This window comes from Nycticebus coucang, chromosome 6 (genome assembly GCF_027406575.1).
Source record: "Nycticebus coucang isolate mNycCou1 chromosome 6, mNycCou1.pri, whole genome shotgun sequence".
NCBI classification, from domain to species: Eukaryota; Metazoa; Chordata; class Mammalia; order Primates; family Lorisidae; genus Nycticebus; species Nycticebus coucang.
The window spans coordinates 105781631-105798491 of record NC_069785.1 but is presented as its reverse complement, the minus strand read 5'-3'; the positions used below and the strand labels follow the sequence as shown (position 1 = coordinate 105798491).

The following is a 16861-nucleotide window of genomic DNA, read 5'->3' as shown; positions in this document are numbered from 1 at the left end:
ACATCTCACAGCAACCTCAAGCTCTTGGGCTTAGGCGATTCTCTTGCCTCAGCCTCCCGAGTAGCTGGGACTACAGGCGCCCGCCACAACGCCCGACTATTTTTTGTTGCAGTTTGGCGGGGGCCAGGTTCGAACCTGCCACCCTCAGTATATGGGGCCAGCTATAGGCGCCGCCCTTAACTATTTTTATCTGCATCAACATTTAATCAACTATATAGTATTTCAATTAACGTATACTCTGTAGCTTTTAAAAATATTTTCTAAAGTTTTATTTGGTAGTTTACATAATGATACTATGAACATCTTTATGCAAGGATTGTTTTTTAATTGAGAAAGTTATAATTGCTAAAAATATCTTATGGTAGACCTTGAGAATTTAAAGGTAAAATTACTTCATAAAGTAATATTAATTAAGAATATGTTTAAACATAAAGTAAATTTTAAAGTGAGTTGCTTTAAATATAATCATGTATGTAGATTTGTATCTACTATCTTTGTGAATGAATAAAAATCATTAAATGAAAAAGTTAAAAAAAATAATGTATAATTCAGTGGCATTAAGAACATTCACAATGCTGTGTGGCCAGCACCACCGTTCATCTCCAGAACTCTTCATCTCGCAAAATAGAAACCATAGCCGTCAAACAGTAACCCCTTCTTACTCCCCCATTCTTGGCAGCAATCGTTTCAATTTTTGTCTTTCTGAATGTGACACCTCCAGGGACCTCATCTAAGCAGAATCATGCACGATTTGTCTCTTTGTGACTGGCTTGACTTCACTTAGCACAATGTCTTCAAAGTTCCCCAGTGCTGTGACGTGTGTTAGAATTTCCTTCCCTTTCCAGGCTGGGGAATATTCCATTGGCTATGTAGATCATGTTTTGTTTATCCACCCATGCATCAATGGACATCTGGGTAGTCTCTTTATTTTTTCAAACAAAAGTGTACTTGGGCATACATCAGAAGAGCAGGTGGCTCCAGGTAGAGTGCTGCTGACTTGGTGCTTCCCACCCCAGGCAGGCCCAATGCACTTCTTACAACGAGAGGCCTCTTTGAGCACAATCTGGAAAACTGCTGGCCTAGAAAAATGGAACAATTCTCGGAATGAACATTCAGACTGCTCTAAAAATCTCCAATTAGCTAATAAGGGGATCAGAGAGGTACACACAACTTCGAGAACAAAACCAGAAGGGGTGGTGTCCAGAAGGGTGTCAATCTGCACCATTGCCAGGGGTCCCTCAGGTGGCTGGGCCAGTGCTGTGTCCTCCTGGGCAGGGCTCATGCCACCACTCCCGATTTTGCAAGTCCTTCCTCTGCATCCTGCATCAGGGTGCCCAGGGCACTGTGGCCTTCTGGTGATAATGCTGCAGCTGCCCATTCACTCTCCCTTCTCTGCTGTGAGCTCTGGGGAGAAGGATGGCTATGGTGCCCCTCAACAATGTGCTCCCCGTGCCTGTCACAGGGCAGGACACTTGGCATATATTTGTCCACTACACGATAAGTTAATTAAAACAGAATCAGAGCACCAGCAGCAGTGAAAACATTAACCAAAGGGAAACACTGCACTCACTAAGCCCCACAAGTCTAAAGATAGTAGCTCAGGGGATTCTACAAACACAGCCATGAAGCGAGACACCACTTTCTCTTCAGAACACATGGCTTTGTCCCCTCAAGGCCACTTGCTGAAACACAGAATGAATGGGCTCTCACAATTGAGCCAATTGAGCCCTTTGAAAGCAAAATGCAACAGTAACCTGCTCTCCACTCCCTGTTTGCTAAAATTACTCCAGCTTGAGATTGAAAAGTGGCTGAAAATATCTACCGGAGTAATATTCAGTGTACAGATGGACTTTTCTTTTTTCCTTCCCTTCTCCCCTTTTGGTCCTCTGAGGACATTTGCACACTGAAATAACAACTGAATCCTTGATCTGTACTCTAAAGGGTTATATATGCACACACATGCACACCGGGTCTCCGAGGGCTCAGTCCTGGCAACATGTTTCCCTTCAGCCTGTTATTGCCTCTAGCCTCATCTGCTTGATCTGTCAGCTTTGGGGTTTGCACACCCTTTTCTCTTTAGGATGGTGAAATGTGTGTATGTGTACCTGTGTGTGTTGTGGGTGGGGGAATGCTCTTCTCAGAAGAAGCATTTCAGGACATCTGCTCTGCAGGGAATAGGGCAGAAAATGGATGCAGTGAGATCAGACACCATGCTACACGCAGGGGCAACAATGGCGGCTTTGGCGTCTTTATTTAAGGATCAGGCTGGGTGAGCAAATTTCTGGACAGTTATGAGCCTTGGGAAACTTCAAAGTTTTGCATTGTGGTACAGTTGCTGCTGGGAGCTAGTATGGGGCAGTGGTGGGAGCCCTGGGCCTGGAGGGCTCATAGGGCAGTCTCTCCCTCGTCCTGGCAGGTCCCTTCTGGAAGTGGATTTGCTTTAGATTCTGGTTTGTATGGATGATGTCCAAGCCCTGCTCAGTTGACCCTTGTCCATGACAGCCATGGGGCACTGGACCTTTGGCTCACACCCGAACTCTGGCTGCTGCCCGACTGTATGCTTGGCTCCTTGCCCAGTGTCTTGGCTGGTCCTGGCCACTGCCACCTGCTACCCTCCAACTGTCTTCTTGGCCCTCATCTATTTGCCCCACCCCCTTTGGGCATGGCATAGTGGCTTGCTCCCCAGCTTACTCCCCTCTCTGGATAGGCTTGCAGTAATGGCTGTGCAACCAGTCCAGGCTTTTCTTTTTATCAGAAGCCCAGGTTTTATTTACTAAAGATCTCTGTACTTGTTTGTAAACAGTCACCATACAACTTAGCTGTCTCTGTCCCCTTCTTGCTTCTTTTCAGCCCCTTCCAACCCAACAGGTGCTATCTCTGTTTTCCTTTGTGCCAGCCCTGTCTGCATGACCTGATGGGGGACACAGTGCTGGGTTCTGGTGACACAGGGCTGGATGTAGAACAGGCAGATCTTTAGCTGGGGGTTCAGCTTAAGCTGAGGGTTCAGACATCCACAGAAGTGATTCAAAATCCAATAAGGCAGAGTACAGGGCCTCACCTGGGAAGTGGCAAGGGCTTCCCAGAAGAGGTTCTGAAGGACAAACAGGAGTACAACAGGTGGTCTATGGAGGGAGAGATTCCAGTGGAAAAAATGATATGAACCAAAGCACAGGGTGGGATACAGTGTTCTGGGGCAGCAGGGGATGGGGGCTGGGAGACAGCAGGAAGAAAAATGGGGAGCAGTGAGGGTGGCCCTGGTGCAGGGTTGCTGGTGGGAGGGTCAAAGCCACCCTTCCCTACTTTCTTCCCCAGAAGCAGTCTTTGCCTTTACCTATTTTATGTACTGTGCTTCCATATCAAAGTTTGTAAAACTGAGTCAAGGATAAGTTTTTATTTTAGATCTTAAGCTAAAGAACTCTATAGCTCCTTCCACAGTCAAATACTATAGGAGTCTGAGTGCTTCCATGCCAATAAAATATCACGACTATCTGTAAACCCCTGGCCAGCCCCTAAGGGCTTATCTCCAAATTTACTTCTAATCACAAGTGGGAGAAAAACAGCTATTGAGAAAAAGAAATAATGTCAAACCCAGTATTCTAGGGGAGGGAAGATTCTTCTCAGAGGCAGATGTTCCCTTTGTTTTAGATGGTTCCCTGGTGGAGCTTTTGGAAGATGAGGCCTGATAGGATTGTTTAGCGAGGAGACTAAAACAGAGGTGGGTTTGTTTTGTTTAAAATAGTTCCAGATGTTTGGGAAGGACCTATTCCCTACCTACCCTGTTTTCCCAAAAATAAGACAGTGTCTTATTTTAAGGTGTGCTCCCAAAGATGCGCCAGGTCTTATTTTCAGGGGACATCTTATCTTTCCTGTAAGAGGTCTTATTTTTGGAGGATGTCTTATTTTTGGGGAAACAGGGTAGGAGAGGGCACTATAGGGCTGGAGGGGACAGAATGAGAGACAGGCTGACTTCAAGGACTGGTGACTCCGGCTCGGCACCTGTAGCTCAGCAGCTAGAGTACCAGCCACATACACAAGGGCTGGTGGGTTTGAACTCAGCCCGGGCCTGCCAAACAACAATGACAACTATAACAAACAACAACAACAAATAGCCAGGCGTTGTGGCAGGTGCCTGTAGTCCCAGCTAATTGGGAGGCTGAGGCAAGAGAATTGCTTCAGCCCAAGAGTTTGAGGTTGCTGTGAGCTGTGACGCCATGGCCTCTACTGAGGATGACATGATGAGACTCAAAAAAAAAAAAAAATAGGACTGGTGACCCAAGCAGTGGCACAGAGTAGGTTCTGATGCTTGGTTTAAGCCTCTGCAGTTGCCGTCTTAAAATGCTAAAGGGCACCCCATTTTCACTTTGCCCAAGACCCTGCAAACCGTGGAGCTGATCACACACAATGATTCAGACAATGGTAAAATTTTAAGGATCAGCTCTCTGACAGGAAATCTAACTTGTAGCTCGTGCCAATTCCCATGTTGTAAGCACTCCTAGCTGAGCCTGTTTCAAGCTAGCAAAGGTTGAATAACCAACTGGCAAAGTTCTTGAAACTTTTAACAATTGGCTCTTGAAAGCTAGTACAAACCAGATGCGGGGCCTCATGCCTGTTATCCTAGCACTCTGGGAGGCTGAGGCGGATAGATTGCTTGAGCTCGTGAGTTTGAGACCAACCTGAGCAAGAGTGAGACCCCATCTCTAAAAACAGCTGGGTGTTGTGGTGGGGGCCTGTAGTCCCAGCTACTTGGGAGGCTGAGGCAAGAGGATCACCGGGTCCAAAAGTTTGAGGTTGCTGTGAGTTATGATACCATGGCACTCTATTGAGGGTGACAAAGTGAGACTCTGTTTCCAAAAAAAAAAAGAAAGAAAGCTAGTGTGAACTTGCTCTTTCACATACTGGTCTTGAGAGAAAAAGAGGTAATGAAGGGCAACAACAAAAATAGGGGAGTGAGGAGAGAGGATGTGAAAGAGAGGAGGCCAGTGAGAAATGCTCATAGCAGGTAAGGCTGGTGACATGAGGGCAGGGATGTCTTCTATTCATTTTAAAGCTGTGTGACAAGTTCCCTTTCCCTGCTACAGAACTGTGAATTTCTTGGTGGTGGTAGCCGTGTTCCTGAGTCTTGAATGAGGATTCTGTGGAGCAGAGTGTTTAGCAGAACCTGCAGTAACACATGGTGTGAGTGAGTCATCAGACTCTGTTTGAGACCAACCTGAGCAAGAGCAAGACTCCATCTCTACAAACACTCTACAAGTCACTCAGATTTGGGGCTTGTTTGTTATTGCTGCATTATCTGGCCCATCCTGACAAATATGTGTAGGGACCACCCACAGGGTAAGGAGCAGTGAGGGCTGAGAGCAGGCAGCTGCTGTGGGAAGTGCTGTGATGGATCCCAAGGTCAGTGTTTACAAGCGAGAGGTAGGTGGAATATGTATAATGGGACCTGAGTAGTTTTATTTGGTTATCAGAGGAGAGATGCACCATGAGGGCTTGGGACCATGCAGGTGACATTGTCGTCTCTGAACATAAATCCTGTTCTCAAGCTCCTCTCCTCTTTAGGGAGGGGAAAGCAAGCTGGGGTGGTGGCTCAGGCCAGGAGACCCAGTGCTGGAGGTGGGCGACTTCGGATGAGTCTCTTCCTCTCTAAGGACCTCAGTGTCTTCAGATTCCTCCTGCTCTGACACTAGAAGGAAGACCCTGAGTCTTCATCACTCACCCTCCTTCTCAGCACCTCCTACATGATGGCTATTCTGACCCATGGGATGTGTGTGTATGTTGGGAGGAGGGTGAGAAAGAGAAGAGAGAGAAGTTGAGAGAGAGAGAGAGATATTGGAGCCAGGAGGCTTTAGCAAGCTGGTTTCCCCTTAAAAGCCATCTTTAAAGAAATCTGTCGACCTGGAGGGTAATGCACTTAATTGGAAGCATTGCTCCCAATTCCCACCAAGTGGCTTCTGCTGCTGCTTTGAGACAGACAGACATGTACACACATACTCTCGCTCATGACTGACCTGCTTTCTGCCCCCCAGCACCACAGGGGAGTCTGCCCTTTGCGCATGAAGACCCCTGATGCCTGTTAAGGCCATATGTAAGACATGCCCACACCTTCCCAGATTGTAAAATGGCTCACTCCTTGCCTTGAGTGCCCGACACAAACTTTGTTATGGCACTGATCATATTGTGCCACAGTCAGGCCTGAAGGGCAGAAACTGCCATTTTCCTTGTGCTACTACAGAGCCTGACACCCATTCATCCTTAAGTCCCCTACTTTGCACCTATACTCTGTGCTGGGCAAAAGGGAGGAGTGATGCAGGACACAGCCCTGTCCTCAGGGATTTCCCACCAGGCCAGATAGGGCAGCAGACATGTGGCAAGCTGGGCATGGACATGACATGGGGGCACATGCTCTGGGTCAGGAGTCCCTGAGGAGGAGGCAATTGAGCTTGGAAGGCTGTCACCACTTGGGAAGTGTGGGGTGGTACTCACCTTAGAGCATGGCTCTGTGCCCAGAGTGACCACAGAGGCAGTAATTGGAGTAAAGCCTGAGGTCAGGCTAGTGATCTTGAGTCTTCAGTAAGTGAGGGAATGAAGGAATGTCACCCAGATACCCTAGATCACAAAGCTAATATCTGGTACTGAGGCCACATTCCTTCCCTGGTTCCTTACGGGGGCTCAGTTTTGATTCAGGGATCTGTGCTGGGCTAGGATATATCAAGGGTGGAATTGGTCCCAGAATGACCCAGGTGGGCTGCGGAAAGAGGCTACCAGTCGAGTGGACAGACTTGCCAGCAGACAGGAGACCTGGGTTCCAGTCCTAGCTCTGCCACTTCCTGGCTGTGTTACTTGGGCAGGTGACTTGAGTTTCTTAGTCTGGTTCCCATGTGACACGTCAGCAGCCAGGATGGTGTGGGGACTGATTAAGAAAGCACATCAGAAGACACCTGCCGTGGGCTCAGGCAAGTGTCTGAGTTTGGAATTTCTGTTGTTACTATTAGCTTAGAGCCTTACTACTGTGGGACTAGGTGGAATCAGCGGCTTTACATTCCAGGCAGCGCTGGCTTCATGGGTGTGTTACAGGGTCCCGTTTGCAAAGGGTCCTGCACTTGGGGCTTCAAGTTCTGTGGTGCAATTCTAAATACCCAGTAGTTTTCTTTTTGAATTGTGTTTTGTAAGTGATGTGTGATGGGAATAGGGAGCAAGGTGCAGGGGCTTGGCGCCTCAGCTCATGTATGTTCCTGTCTTCTGCTGCCCACTCAGCTCCCTGGATGGGTTCTTGGCTGCTGGTTCCACACATCCTGGCACCCCAGGCCCAAAGACCTCTGCTACTCTCTGCAAGTGGATTGAGTCAGCTGGGGGAGACTCATGGCCGACTGTCATCCCTGCCCCCAGCAGGGGCCTTGGTAGAGGTGCAGGGCAGGGCCCAGGGCTCCCCATGGTGTCTTAGGGCAGGGAAAGTGACAGTCATCCATGCCCCAGGCTGGCAGTGCCGTGTGCATTAGGTGGGTGACTCGGCAGGAGTCTTGCTTACCCCAGTACAGGTGTTGAGCTACTGAGCACATTCTGGCAGGGGGCTTAGGGGAGTTGGAGCTTGAGGTTGAGTGTTGCTTGTCCACAATGGGGTAGAGTGAAGGTTCATGTGAAGAGGAGATGGATGTCCCTGGGCCCTGCTGATTATGTACCCAATCCAGGACTCTATGTTTCTGTCTCCTTCTCCTAGCTCAGCAGCTGTGGTCCATGTATGATGTGGCTGCATGGATCTGAGCACACTGGTAAGGTGAGCCAGAGAGAGGTGATCAGATCATTCTAGGGGGAGCAGCTGGTGAGGGGTGTCTAAGGGAATGAGAGCCGGAACTTCCCAAGCTTTAATGTGAATGTTGTAAAATGAAGATTCTGATTCAGGAGGTCTGGAATGGAGCCCAGGCTCCTGTATTTCCTGAGATTCGGCTCCAGACTGCTGCTCAGGAGCTGACTGGAGCTTTCTGTGCCAGACAGAGCAAGCTAGATGCTCACACTCTGATGAGCTGCCAGTGACCCTGAGGCCTTTAGAGCTTTGGGCTGGGGATGCTGAGTCAATGAGGTCATCAGTAACTGGGAACTTCCCTCAGTCCTCATAACCTGCTTTACAGTTGAAGAAACTGAGACACAGACAAGCAGAGGGATTCACTCCAGGCTGCAGCTGGTAAGTGGCAGAGGTGGGATTTGGACCCGGTCTGACTACAGGACTTGCCTGTTCTGCCAGCATCACCACATCCTAAGTCTGGAGGCTGGCAGGACTGTGGCTGGGAGCTGGCCCCTGCCCAGCACGCATGCCCCAATCCCACAGGAGCCCAGGTTTGAAGTCGTTTGGTCCAGGGCCTGGGCCCCTGGCCAGCCTCCTCACCCCCCGGCCCGCATCACCTCTGCCTTCAGCCGCTCAATCTCGATCTCCCCATCCTCGATCTGCTGCCGGAGCTGCTTGGCCACCGTCTTCTCTGTCTCCACGATCTGCAACAGGTGCAGGTACTTCTGCATCAGGGCCTCGTGCTCTGTGGCCAGGGTCCTGTAGCTGTGCACAGATGGGTAGGCATGTAAGATGCTGCCTCATTCAGAAGTGAGGCTCACCCACTTCCCTGAACTTAGCAGAGGTCCCAGTTCCCAGATGTAGTGTTTGGGGCCCTTGCTATGACTGCTGTGGTTGCTGCTACCCCAGCACCTTCCCAGTCTTGTCTCAGATCTGACCTTTGATTCCTCTAACTGGCCCGTGCACATGCGTTGTCTCTCTCTCTCGCACACACATATGCACACCCCTCTTTCTGGGGGTTTGGACAGGAGATGTTCTGCCTGAAACATGCCTCCCTCCTCCCACTTCCCTGGGTTAGCTCCATCTCTTTCCCAGGCTAGTTCTGAGTCCCAGTTGAAATGCCACCTCCAAGAAGCCTTCCCTGGTCACCTTCAGACTGTGTGGGGTGCTTCTGATCATAGCAGTGGCCACACTGATACAGGGCAGGACCACCCCTGTGCTGCCTGCTTCCATGTCCCCAGGGTCTGGCATAGGAGGTCTGGCACTAGAAAGTTCTCAGTGGACATCTGTTGCATGGGTAGATGACTGGGTGGATGGACATGGCAGGCCCTTCATATATACAGAGGAGGGTCAGGGGTATGGATCTCACTGTCTGCACAGGTGAAGAGCCAGCATCACTACATCTTACTACTGGATGGTGTGTCCTACCTAGGCTGTCTGTGCTGTAGGACTCAGGAGGGGCCAGGAACAAGGACTTGTAATCAAGGAAGCCTTCCTGTAGGAGGAAGTCTCTTAACCCTGAGTTGGAGCCTTCTTTATCCCCATTCTCTTTTCCCCTGGGTAGTCTTGTGTCTACTCCCAGCAACTATAGGAACTGGGCCCCTTTCTGGCATCACTACTATCTTCTACTTGGTAAATTGAGAGACACTCTTCAGTCTGGTATTTTCCAACATGACCCACCTACTTGGGACATGGTGAGTCAGTGGGGTGTCAGATCAAGGAGACGCTGGCTTTGTTGCAGACTCAGGAACTCAAGAAGCTCACACAAGCTCACTAAGCCCCTGAGGCTCTTATGGCAACACAGGACAGTAATAACTTCCCTATAAACCTAGGCTTGATGTGAGGACCCCAGGAGACCACAGGTGGGAAACAACTTTGCATTATGAAGGGGCTGGGCCAAGGTGGGGGCAGGAAACAAAGTAAGTCCTATCCTCTAATGGCCTGGGGGGTGTAGCAGAGGAGAGGCTGCCTCCAGCGGCACCCTGAGGGTTGGAGACTTGCAAGGCAGAGCTGGGAGCAGTCTGGGAGGAGGATGGCAAGGGCAGAGCCATGGGATGGAGCATGAGCCTGGTCCAGAAAGCACATCTATGTTCCTGCTTCCACCCCCTGTAAGGTAAATAACAGGCAATCCTATCTGATTAAAGTGAGGAGTCTGTGCTTCTTTTCTGAAAATAAATATTAGGTTTAAAAATTTTCTGAAGTTCCCACAGGACGTAATTGTCTTTACTTGTAAAGGAAATTCTGCTGAGAGCTTGAAGGAGTCTGTTCCTACAGGGCCACAGCTCCCTTGCCCAGGAGCATGAAGGCTTTTTACTTATTTCTTCTTACTAATGGCCTGAGTGCTCCAAATAGGAGGCAGCTTTGGCCTGTCTGGGTCTGCAGTGGTCTGCCTGCCTCTTCCTTCCTGTCTCCTACTTTCCTCTCCTAGCCTCCCTCCTTCGCTCCTTTCACCCAGCCAAGATTTCCTGAGGGCCCACTTTATAGACTCACAGACTCTCAGGGTTAGAAGGGAGTTCAGGGATAATGAAAGCCCAGTTATCTCATTGTATGAATGAAGAAATTGAAGGTCAGAGAGGGGAAGTGACTCCAGTTCATTTCAAACTGGAGCAGGAGTCAGGTATCTCTACACTCGCTAATGGTTTAGGTGTCTATGTCAGCATCTAGTTCTCACTGAAAGGCACACTACCAGACACACTTGGTGTTACATTTTATACACTGCTAAGCCCACATGCACAGCCCCCCCAAGAGACATCCCATAATACCTGAATATTATGCATACGATGTGAGAGAATATTGTGTCTCTACTTGATATTAATATACTGCAGTGCCTATTTTATATATAGGATGTATCTACTATGTAAATAAAACTCAACTGGGTCTGGGTGTGGTGGCTCACACCTGTAATCCTAGTGCTTTGGGAGGATTGCTTGAGCCCAGGAGTTCGAGGATAAGTCTAAGCAAGAGCGAGACCCTGTCTTTATAAAAAATAGAAAAATTAGCTGGGTGTGGTGACAGGTGCCTGTAGTCACAGCTACTTGAGAGGCTGAGGCAAGAGCATTTCTTGAGCCCAAGAATTTGAGGTTGCCGTGAGCTAGGCTGAGGCCACGGCAATCTAGCTTGGGCAACAAAGCAAGACCCTGGCTCGTAAAACAAAAACAAAAACAAAAACAAAACATAACAGTACAAAAAAGAAAAAAGAAAACCAAACCAAAAAAAGAAAAAAATCCCTAATTGGTACCATGTAAAAATACTTAATCAGTATGGCTCTGGATACAGCCAGGCTCTCCCTTACACATGCACTATTGCACACACATACCCAGGATGGCTGAGGGTAAATGAAGCTCATAGTTTAAAAATCCCTCTTTGGTCACAAGGCCAGCTCCCTAGGTAAGAGTGTGATGCTTGAGTCATTCCAGGCCCTGTCCAACAATCCTTAGCTCACATTGGTGTAGACTATCCCGAGGAAGGTGACTCGATTTCCCTTACCAGCGACTGTCCCTGTGACCCCTCTTAGGCTGCATGAGAGACATTCTTCTGAGGCCAGTAGCTTGACCCACACCCCAAGGCTTTACAAAGGAAGAAAAACAATCAACATGCCCTACTGTGGAACTGACACGTCCCTGCCTTCCAGAAGGATGATAAATATGGGAGGTTTTGCTTCACAGGTAGCAAGTGTCAATTCACCAGCTGCTCCTTTATAGGGGGAGGGCCAGCTTCTGGTCTGTATTGAATCTGGTTTTCCTGGGAATTCTAGAGCCCTGAGCTAGGAACTAGGATCTGGGCACAGCCTCTGCTTAAGCACCCAGGCCCTGTGTGACATTGGGTTTTGGTGTCCATGTCTGTCAAATGGGGCTGAAGGGACGGCTCCCTAGCTGTTACCCAGGGTGCGCACAGCACACTGTGAGAGACACGTGATGGGTGCTGCACACCGAGTGGCCATGGTGCACATGATTGTCTGGTCGCTGGAGGCCCAGACAGGCTTGGCAGTAATTTTTTTTTTTGAGACAGAGTCTCACCATGTTGCCCTGGGTATACAGCTCAAAGCTCACAGCAACCTCAAACTCTTGGGCTTAAGTGATTCTCTTGCCTCAGCCTCCTGAGTAGCTAGGACTACAGGTGCCCACCACACAGCTGGTCAATTTTTTTATTGTTGTTGTCCTTGTTGTTTAGCAGGCTTGACTGGGTTTGAACCCACCAGCCCCAGTGCCTGACCAGTGAGCCATGGGCACTGAGTTGCAGTTTGGCAGTATTGATGTTAGCTGATTATTGTTATTTTATTGACTCCTTATAGTCAATGTTCAATTTAGTTAATTGCTTGAGTCCTACAGTCAGCAGGATGCAAAGACAGCCCAAGGCTGGTGTGTTGTACAACTATCCTGCAGGGCTTCACTCCTGGGACCAGCTGGTGTCAATAGGGCTCAGTTTACCTAAAGAGGTCTTGTTGGGAGTTTTCTGTGCTGGTTGTAGAAGGGGCAGTGAGAAGTCTGAGGCTGGAGAGTCGCCAGCTTGAGGATAGAGGAGGCCACAGGGCAAGAAGTGTGCAGCCTCCAGGAACCGAGAGCCACCCTTGACAGCCACCAAAGAAACAGGGACTTTGTTCCCACAGCCACAAGAATGAGTCTGGCAGTGGATTCTTCCCCAGAGACTCCAGGTAAGAACCTGGCCCTGCGACCCCTGGGGTTCAGCCTGGGAGACCCTGAGCAGAGCGAGACCTTAGCTGAGCTCAGACTTCTGGCCCAAAGAACTGGGAGGTTAACAAATGGGTATTGCTTCTAGCTGCTAAGTTGGGGATCATTTCTTATTACGCAGCAATTAAAATTATACAGGAAATTAAAACACCCTCTCTAAAATAAACACATACATATCATTCATTTTTAAAATGTGGTGTTTCATGTACTTATTGTGGACAGCACAGGTCTAAGTGCACAGTCTGATCAGTTTTGTAAATATGTACACCCTGATCAACACAAAGGGAACTTCTATTACCACGGGATGATCCCTGTGCCCCTTTCCTGCCAATCCTCATCCCAGAAGCAACTACTGTTGTGATTTCTATCACTACACGCTAGCTTCACCTGCTTTAGAATTTCATATAACAGGAATCAAATAGCATGTACGATTTTGTGTCTGGCTCTTCACCCAGCAAATTGATTTTGAAATTCATCCATCTTGTTGCACATTTATGTAGTTGATTACTTTTTATTGCTGAACTGTATTCCATTGCACAGATGTCTCAAGGTTAGTTTATATACCTGCCTGTGGACCTGTGGATGCACACTTTGGCTATTTCTAGTTTTTGGACTATTGTGCAATAAATCTGCTAAAGACATCTGCATATGAGACTTTTGTGGCTATTTTCTTTTTCTCTTAGAGAAATACCAAGATGGACTTGTTGGGTCATAGATATACACCTATTGATTTTCCAAAGTGGTTGTATCATTTTACACTCTGACCAGTATTGCATGAGAACTGTTTCATCCTTCTCCAACATTCGGTATTGCCAGTGTGTATCACTGTAGCCATTCTACTATAGGACTCCTATTTCACTGTCTCTAGAAAATGTTTATATTAACTTATTTCCAAATCAATGTAGTCCTGGTTATTGGAATACATAACAAGTTAGAGTTCTATAATGCTTCAATGCTTACAAACCTTCACATAAATAATTTCACTTGGTCCTCAAATGATCCTGTTATTGGTTTTACTTTAGTGCTGGGGAGACTGAGGTCCATTGCTCTCCCTGAATCTAGGTTCTTCCTCACTGAGTTTCATTCTCCAGCAATTTCATAACTCTGATCATGTTGTTGGCTTGGGGTAAAATGTTGGATGGCTGCCCCATGTTCACAGAGGAAAGGTCAGACATCTCAGCAGGGTACTCAAGATCAATCATGGTCTGGTTCCAGACCACTGTCCAACCTGTCTACATTTTGACACCCAAATTTTATCTCTTCAATTCCTTTTCTTGTATCAGTGACCTTATTTAAGGCTTTTTGGTTTTTTTTAGTGGAATAGTGGTGTTGAAATGCTCATATCTAAACTCATTAAATCTGCCCCCCCAATCCTCCCACCCAGGACAAATGTTACCCATTTCCAGTTTCCCCAGATACTCCCATTTCCCACAGAAGTGATGTCTCAGCCTTTATGCACCAGAGTGGTGAGTGCATGTCTCATGTCTCCCTGATTAACTGGGACTCTCCTGGGGGAATACTGGTGTTGTGTTCATCTCTGTCCCAAGCATGGTGCACAGAGCCTGACTTCATTAGTTCATATGTGACTACTGGGTCTCTGTAGCTAGACTGGACACTCCTTGAGGACAGAAATGGAGACAGCCTGAGCTCAGGGCTGAAATCATTGCTATGGTCATAATAAGGGCTTCTGATCAGCTAACTTGACTCAGGGCTCAAAGAATGGTCCTGAGATCCACCTGCCCATCCATGTATCCATCATCTACATCTACTTTCAACACTCATAGTGTCATCTACCTACTCCCATTCGTCCATCATTCATCTTCATATATAAACTCCACACCCAGCCTGGATGCATCCTCCACCCATCTAGACTTGCATTCTTCCCACATCTGCTGGGTGCCTTGTCTATATCTTTATCAGACTCTGGTCCCTATCCTCAGGAGCTTGCATTTTACAGTAGGTAAACATGGAAACACACCAACATTCACTGAGCCAGTAAGAAAGATCTGCCCAGAAAAGTGTGTCTGAATACTGTTGTCCCGGTGGTGCTCAGGTCTGCCAGGGGGGCATTAGCTCTGGGGCCACGTCCCAGCCTGCAGACCATCACTTACCCAGAACCCCAAAAGGACTCAGTCCAGCTTGGAGCCCTGTTTTCTCTGTGACATATATTATCTTCTGGCTTTTCCCTTAGCTGGCACAGAGAGCCTCTTTCCAGAAAGGGGCACATACTCCTGGGAGCAAGGGGAGGAGCAGGTGCAGAGTCCCTGAGTGTCAATGTTCAGAGATGTTTAGAGAATATGTCTCAAGATAAGAAAAGCAAGATCCAGGGAGAAGAGAGACTAGTTCATAGTTACACATCAAATGAGCGGCTCCAGCTAGGTTAGAACACTAGCGGCTTTAGACTTTGGCAGCCATGAACCCTTTAATCAAACCAAACAATACTTGGTTCCCTGAAAGGAACTGGTCTGGTTGGAGCAGGCTGCAGAACTGTTCTCCAAAGCCTCTCCCTCCCTGTGGCACCCTGCAGGTCACATCTCAGAGGCCCAGGCTCTGTAGGGCAGACCCAGCAAGAGAGGCTTCCTACAGCTTTCTTTCTCCCCTCCTCTGCTTCTTTTCCATGCCCTCCTCTTCCTGGGGCTTGTGTTTGCTTGAGAGCAGGGCCCTTGGGCCCATTCTCTTCTGCCTGGACCATGGGGTGGGGGACAGGCATACCTGGCATGTGCGATGGCTGCCACCCACTCATCACAGTCCTTGGCATCCTCTGTCCTCAGCTCCAAGGCTTTCTGGTTCTCATGGCTGAAGTTCACGGTGAAGTAATGCTGTGCCAAGAAGACGTCTCTGGTTAAAGGGTGTCCATGGGCCCAGCAGCGTCCCTGCCATCAATTCGACTGTTGTGAAGCTTGCTCACTGCCATGTCAGCCAGACGCAGACTCATTATTTGTAATCATTGCCATTCTATTTAGCAGTTTCAAATCCTCGATTAAAAGAGGCTTTTGTATGATGTAACAGAACCTATGCTTAGGATATTGAAAGAAGGAACCAAACCCACAAACACTGTTTGCCAACAAATTGCAAAAAAAAAGGGATGCTATAGGGAAGGCAGGGAAAACACACCAAGAGAATATCCCCTTTGGGAGTTGGGTACCAATCCAAGGCAGTATGCATTTAATTCACTCCACAAAAATTGACTAAGGGCTCTTCTAGATTCTGGGGTTGATCCTGGAACAATGAATAAACAGACACGTCCTTTGTGAAAGCTGACGGGAAGCCAGTTGGAGTTGGGCGCAGGTGAACAACTCACCCCGCAGGGCCTGCACCTGAGGTCCCAGGCAAGCAGAGGAGCCAGGCAATAGATGCCCATCTGGAAATATTGTTATATGCATTAAATACCGTGAAGCTCTTAGAACTGACACCTGGCAACTGGTAGGCACTACGTTAAGTGTTTGCTACAGTTAACTTGGGATCACTCCTGTAATGGAGGTAAGAACAAAGGGCGGTGGGCCCCAGAGGGAGCCATCCACTGATTTAGCCCAGGGAAGTCAGGGCGCTTCCCAGAGGCATTGGTCCTGGTTCTATTTCAGTTGGATGGAAGAGTGTGGGGGCAGATGGATGTCCAGAGCTGGATGTCCAGCATGTCTGGGACAGAAGGGGGCTGTACAGCATGGCCAGAGTAAAGAACAGGGATGCCTGTGGTGGGCAGGGGCTTGGGGGTGGAGGTGAGAGGAGAGAGAGTGGAAAGAGAGGGCAGTCAGGACAGTGCCAAGGCTTCTGGTTTAAGCAATTAGGTGGGTGAGGGACCTCAGACTGTGGTGGGACATTAGTGGAATAGATCTGAGAGGGCCAGGGGGTGGGTGGGGCATGGACACAGAGGTTCGGGGCCCTGAGGGATCAGCCTCAGGGTGGAGAGGGACCTGTCAGAGAGGATAGATGGCAAAGTGCAGGGGGCCTTGATGAAACTGGGGGGGAGAGAGACAGGGGCTAGGTGCAGAGAGGGGCCCGTAGGCCTGCCATTCAGAGGGTGCTCCATGGGCCAGTCCTACTGTGGCATTGTGCCAGAAAAGGTATCCATGAGGCATAGGTGCAGTATGTAAGTTAATTTTAGCTTCTGCTGACATGTTAATTGTCAGTCTAGGTGGCAGCCAGGGTGTGTGTGTGTGTTGTGTGTACGCATGTATATGGAGGGGGAGAGAGAGAGTCACTCAGAGGCAACGTCTTGCCTGTTTCCTAGGAAACAGATAACTGGGGCTACAGAATAAAATGTCAGCTACAGCCTCAAATAACTGTGTCGGGAAGCTGCAGTGGGCACCCTTCCCCCTAAAGGAGGAAGCAGGTCACCAACAGAGCTGCAGGCGTCCACCTTGCCCATCCCCATCACTCTAGAGGTGACAAACACACAAAT

General features: G+C 48.6%; 1 protein-coding gene across 2 annotated transcripts in view; it reads right to left on the bottom strand.

Moving 5' to 3' along the window:
- RASGRF1 (Ras protein specific guanine nucleotide releasing factor 1) overlaps positions 1 to 16861 on the bottom strand; it is a 113412-nt gene that overhangs the window by 72634 nt on the left and 23917 nt on the right. For both annotated transcript variants that reach the window (XM_053594843.1, XM_053594842.1), the window contains exons 2-3: positions 15175 to 15281; positions 8392 to 8539 (exon numbers count right to left, since the gene is read on the bottom strand). In XM_053594843.1, the coding sequence (XP_053450818.1) occupies positions 8392 to 8539; positions 15175 to 15281 (255 nt within the window). The remainder of the gene's footprint in view (positions 1 to 8391; positions 8540 to 15174; positions 15282 to 16861) is intronic.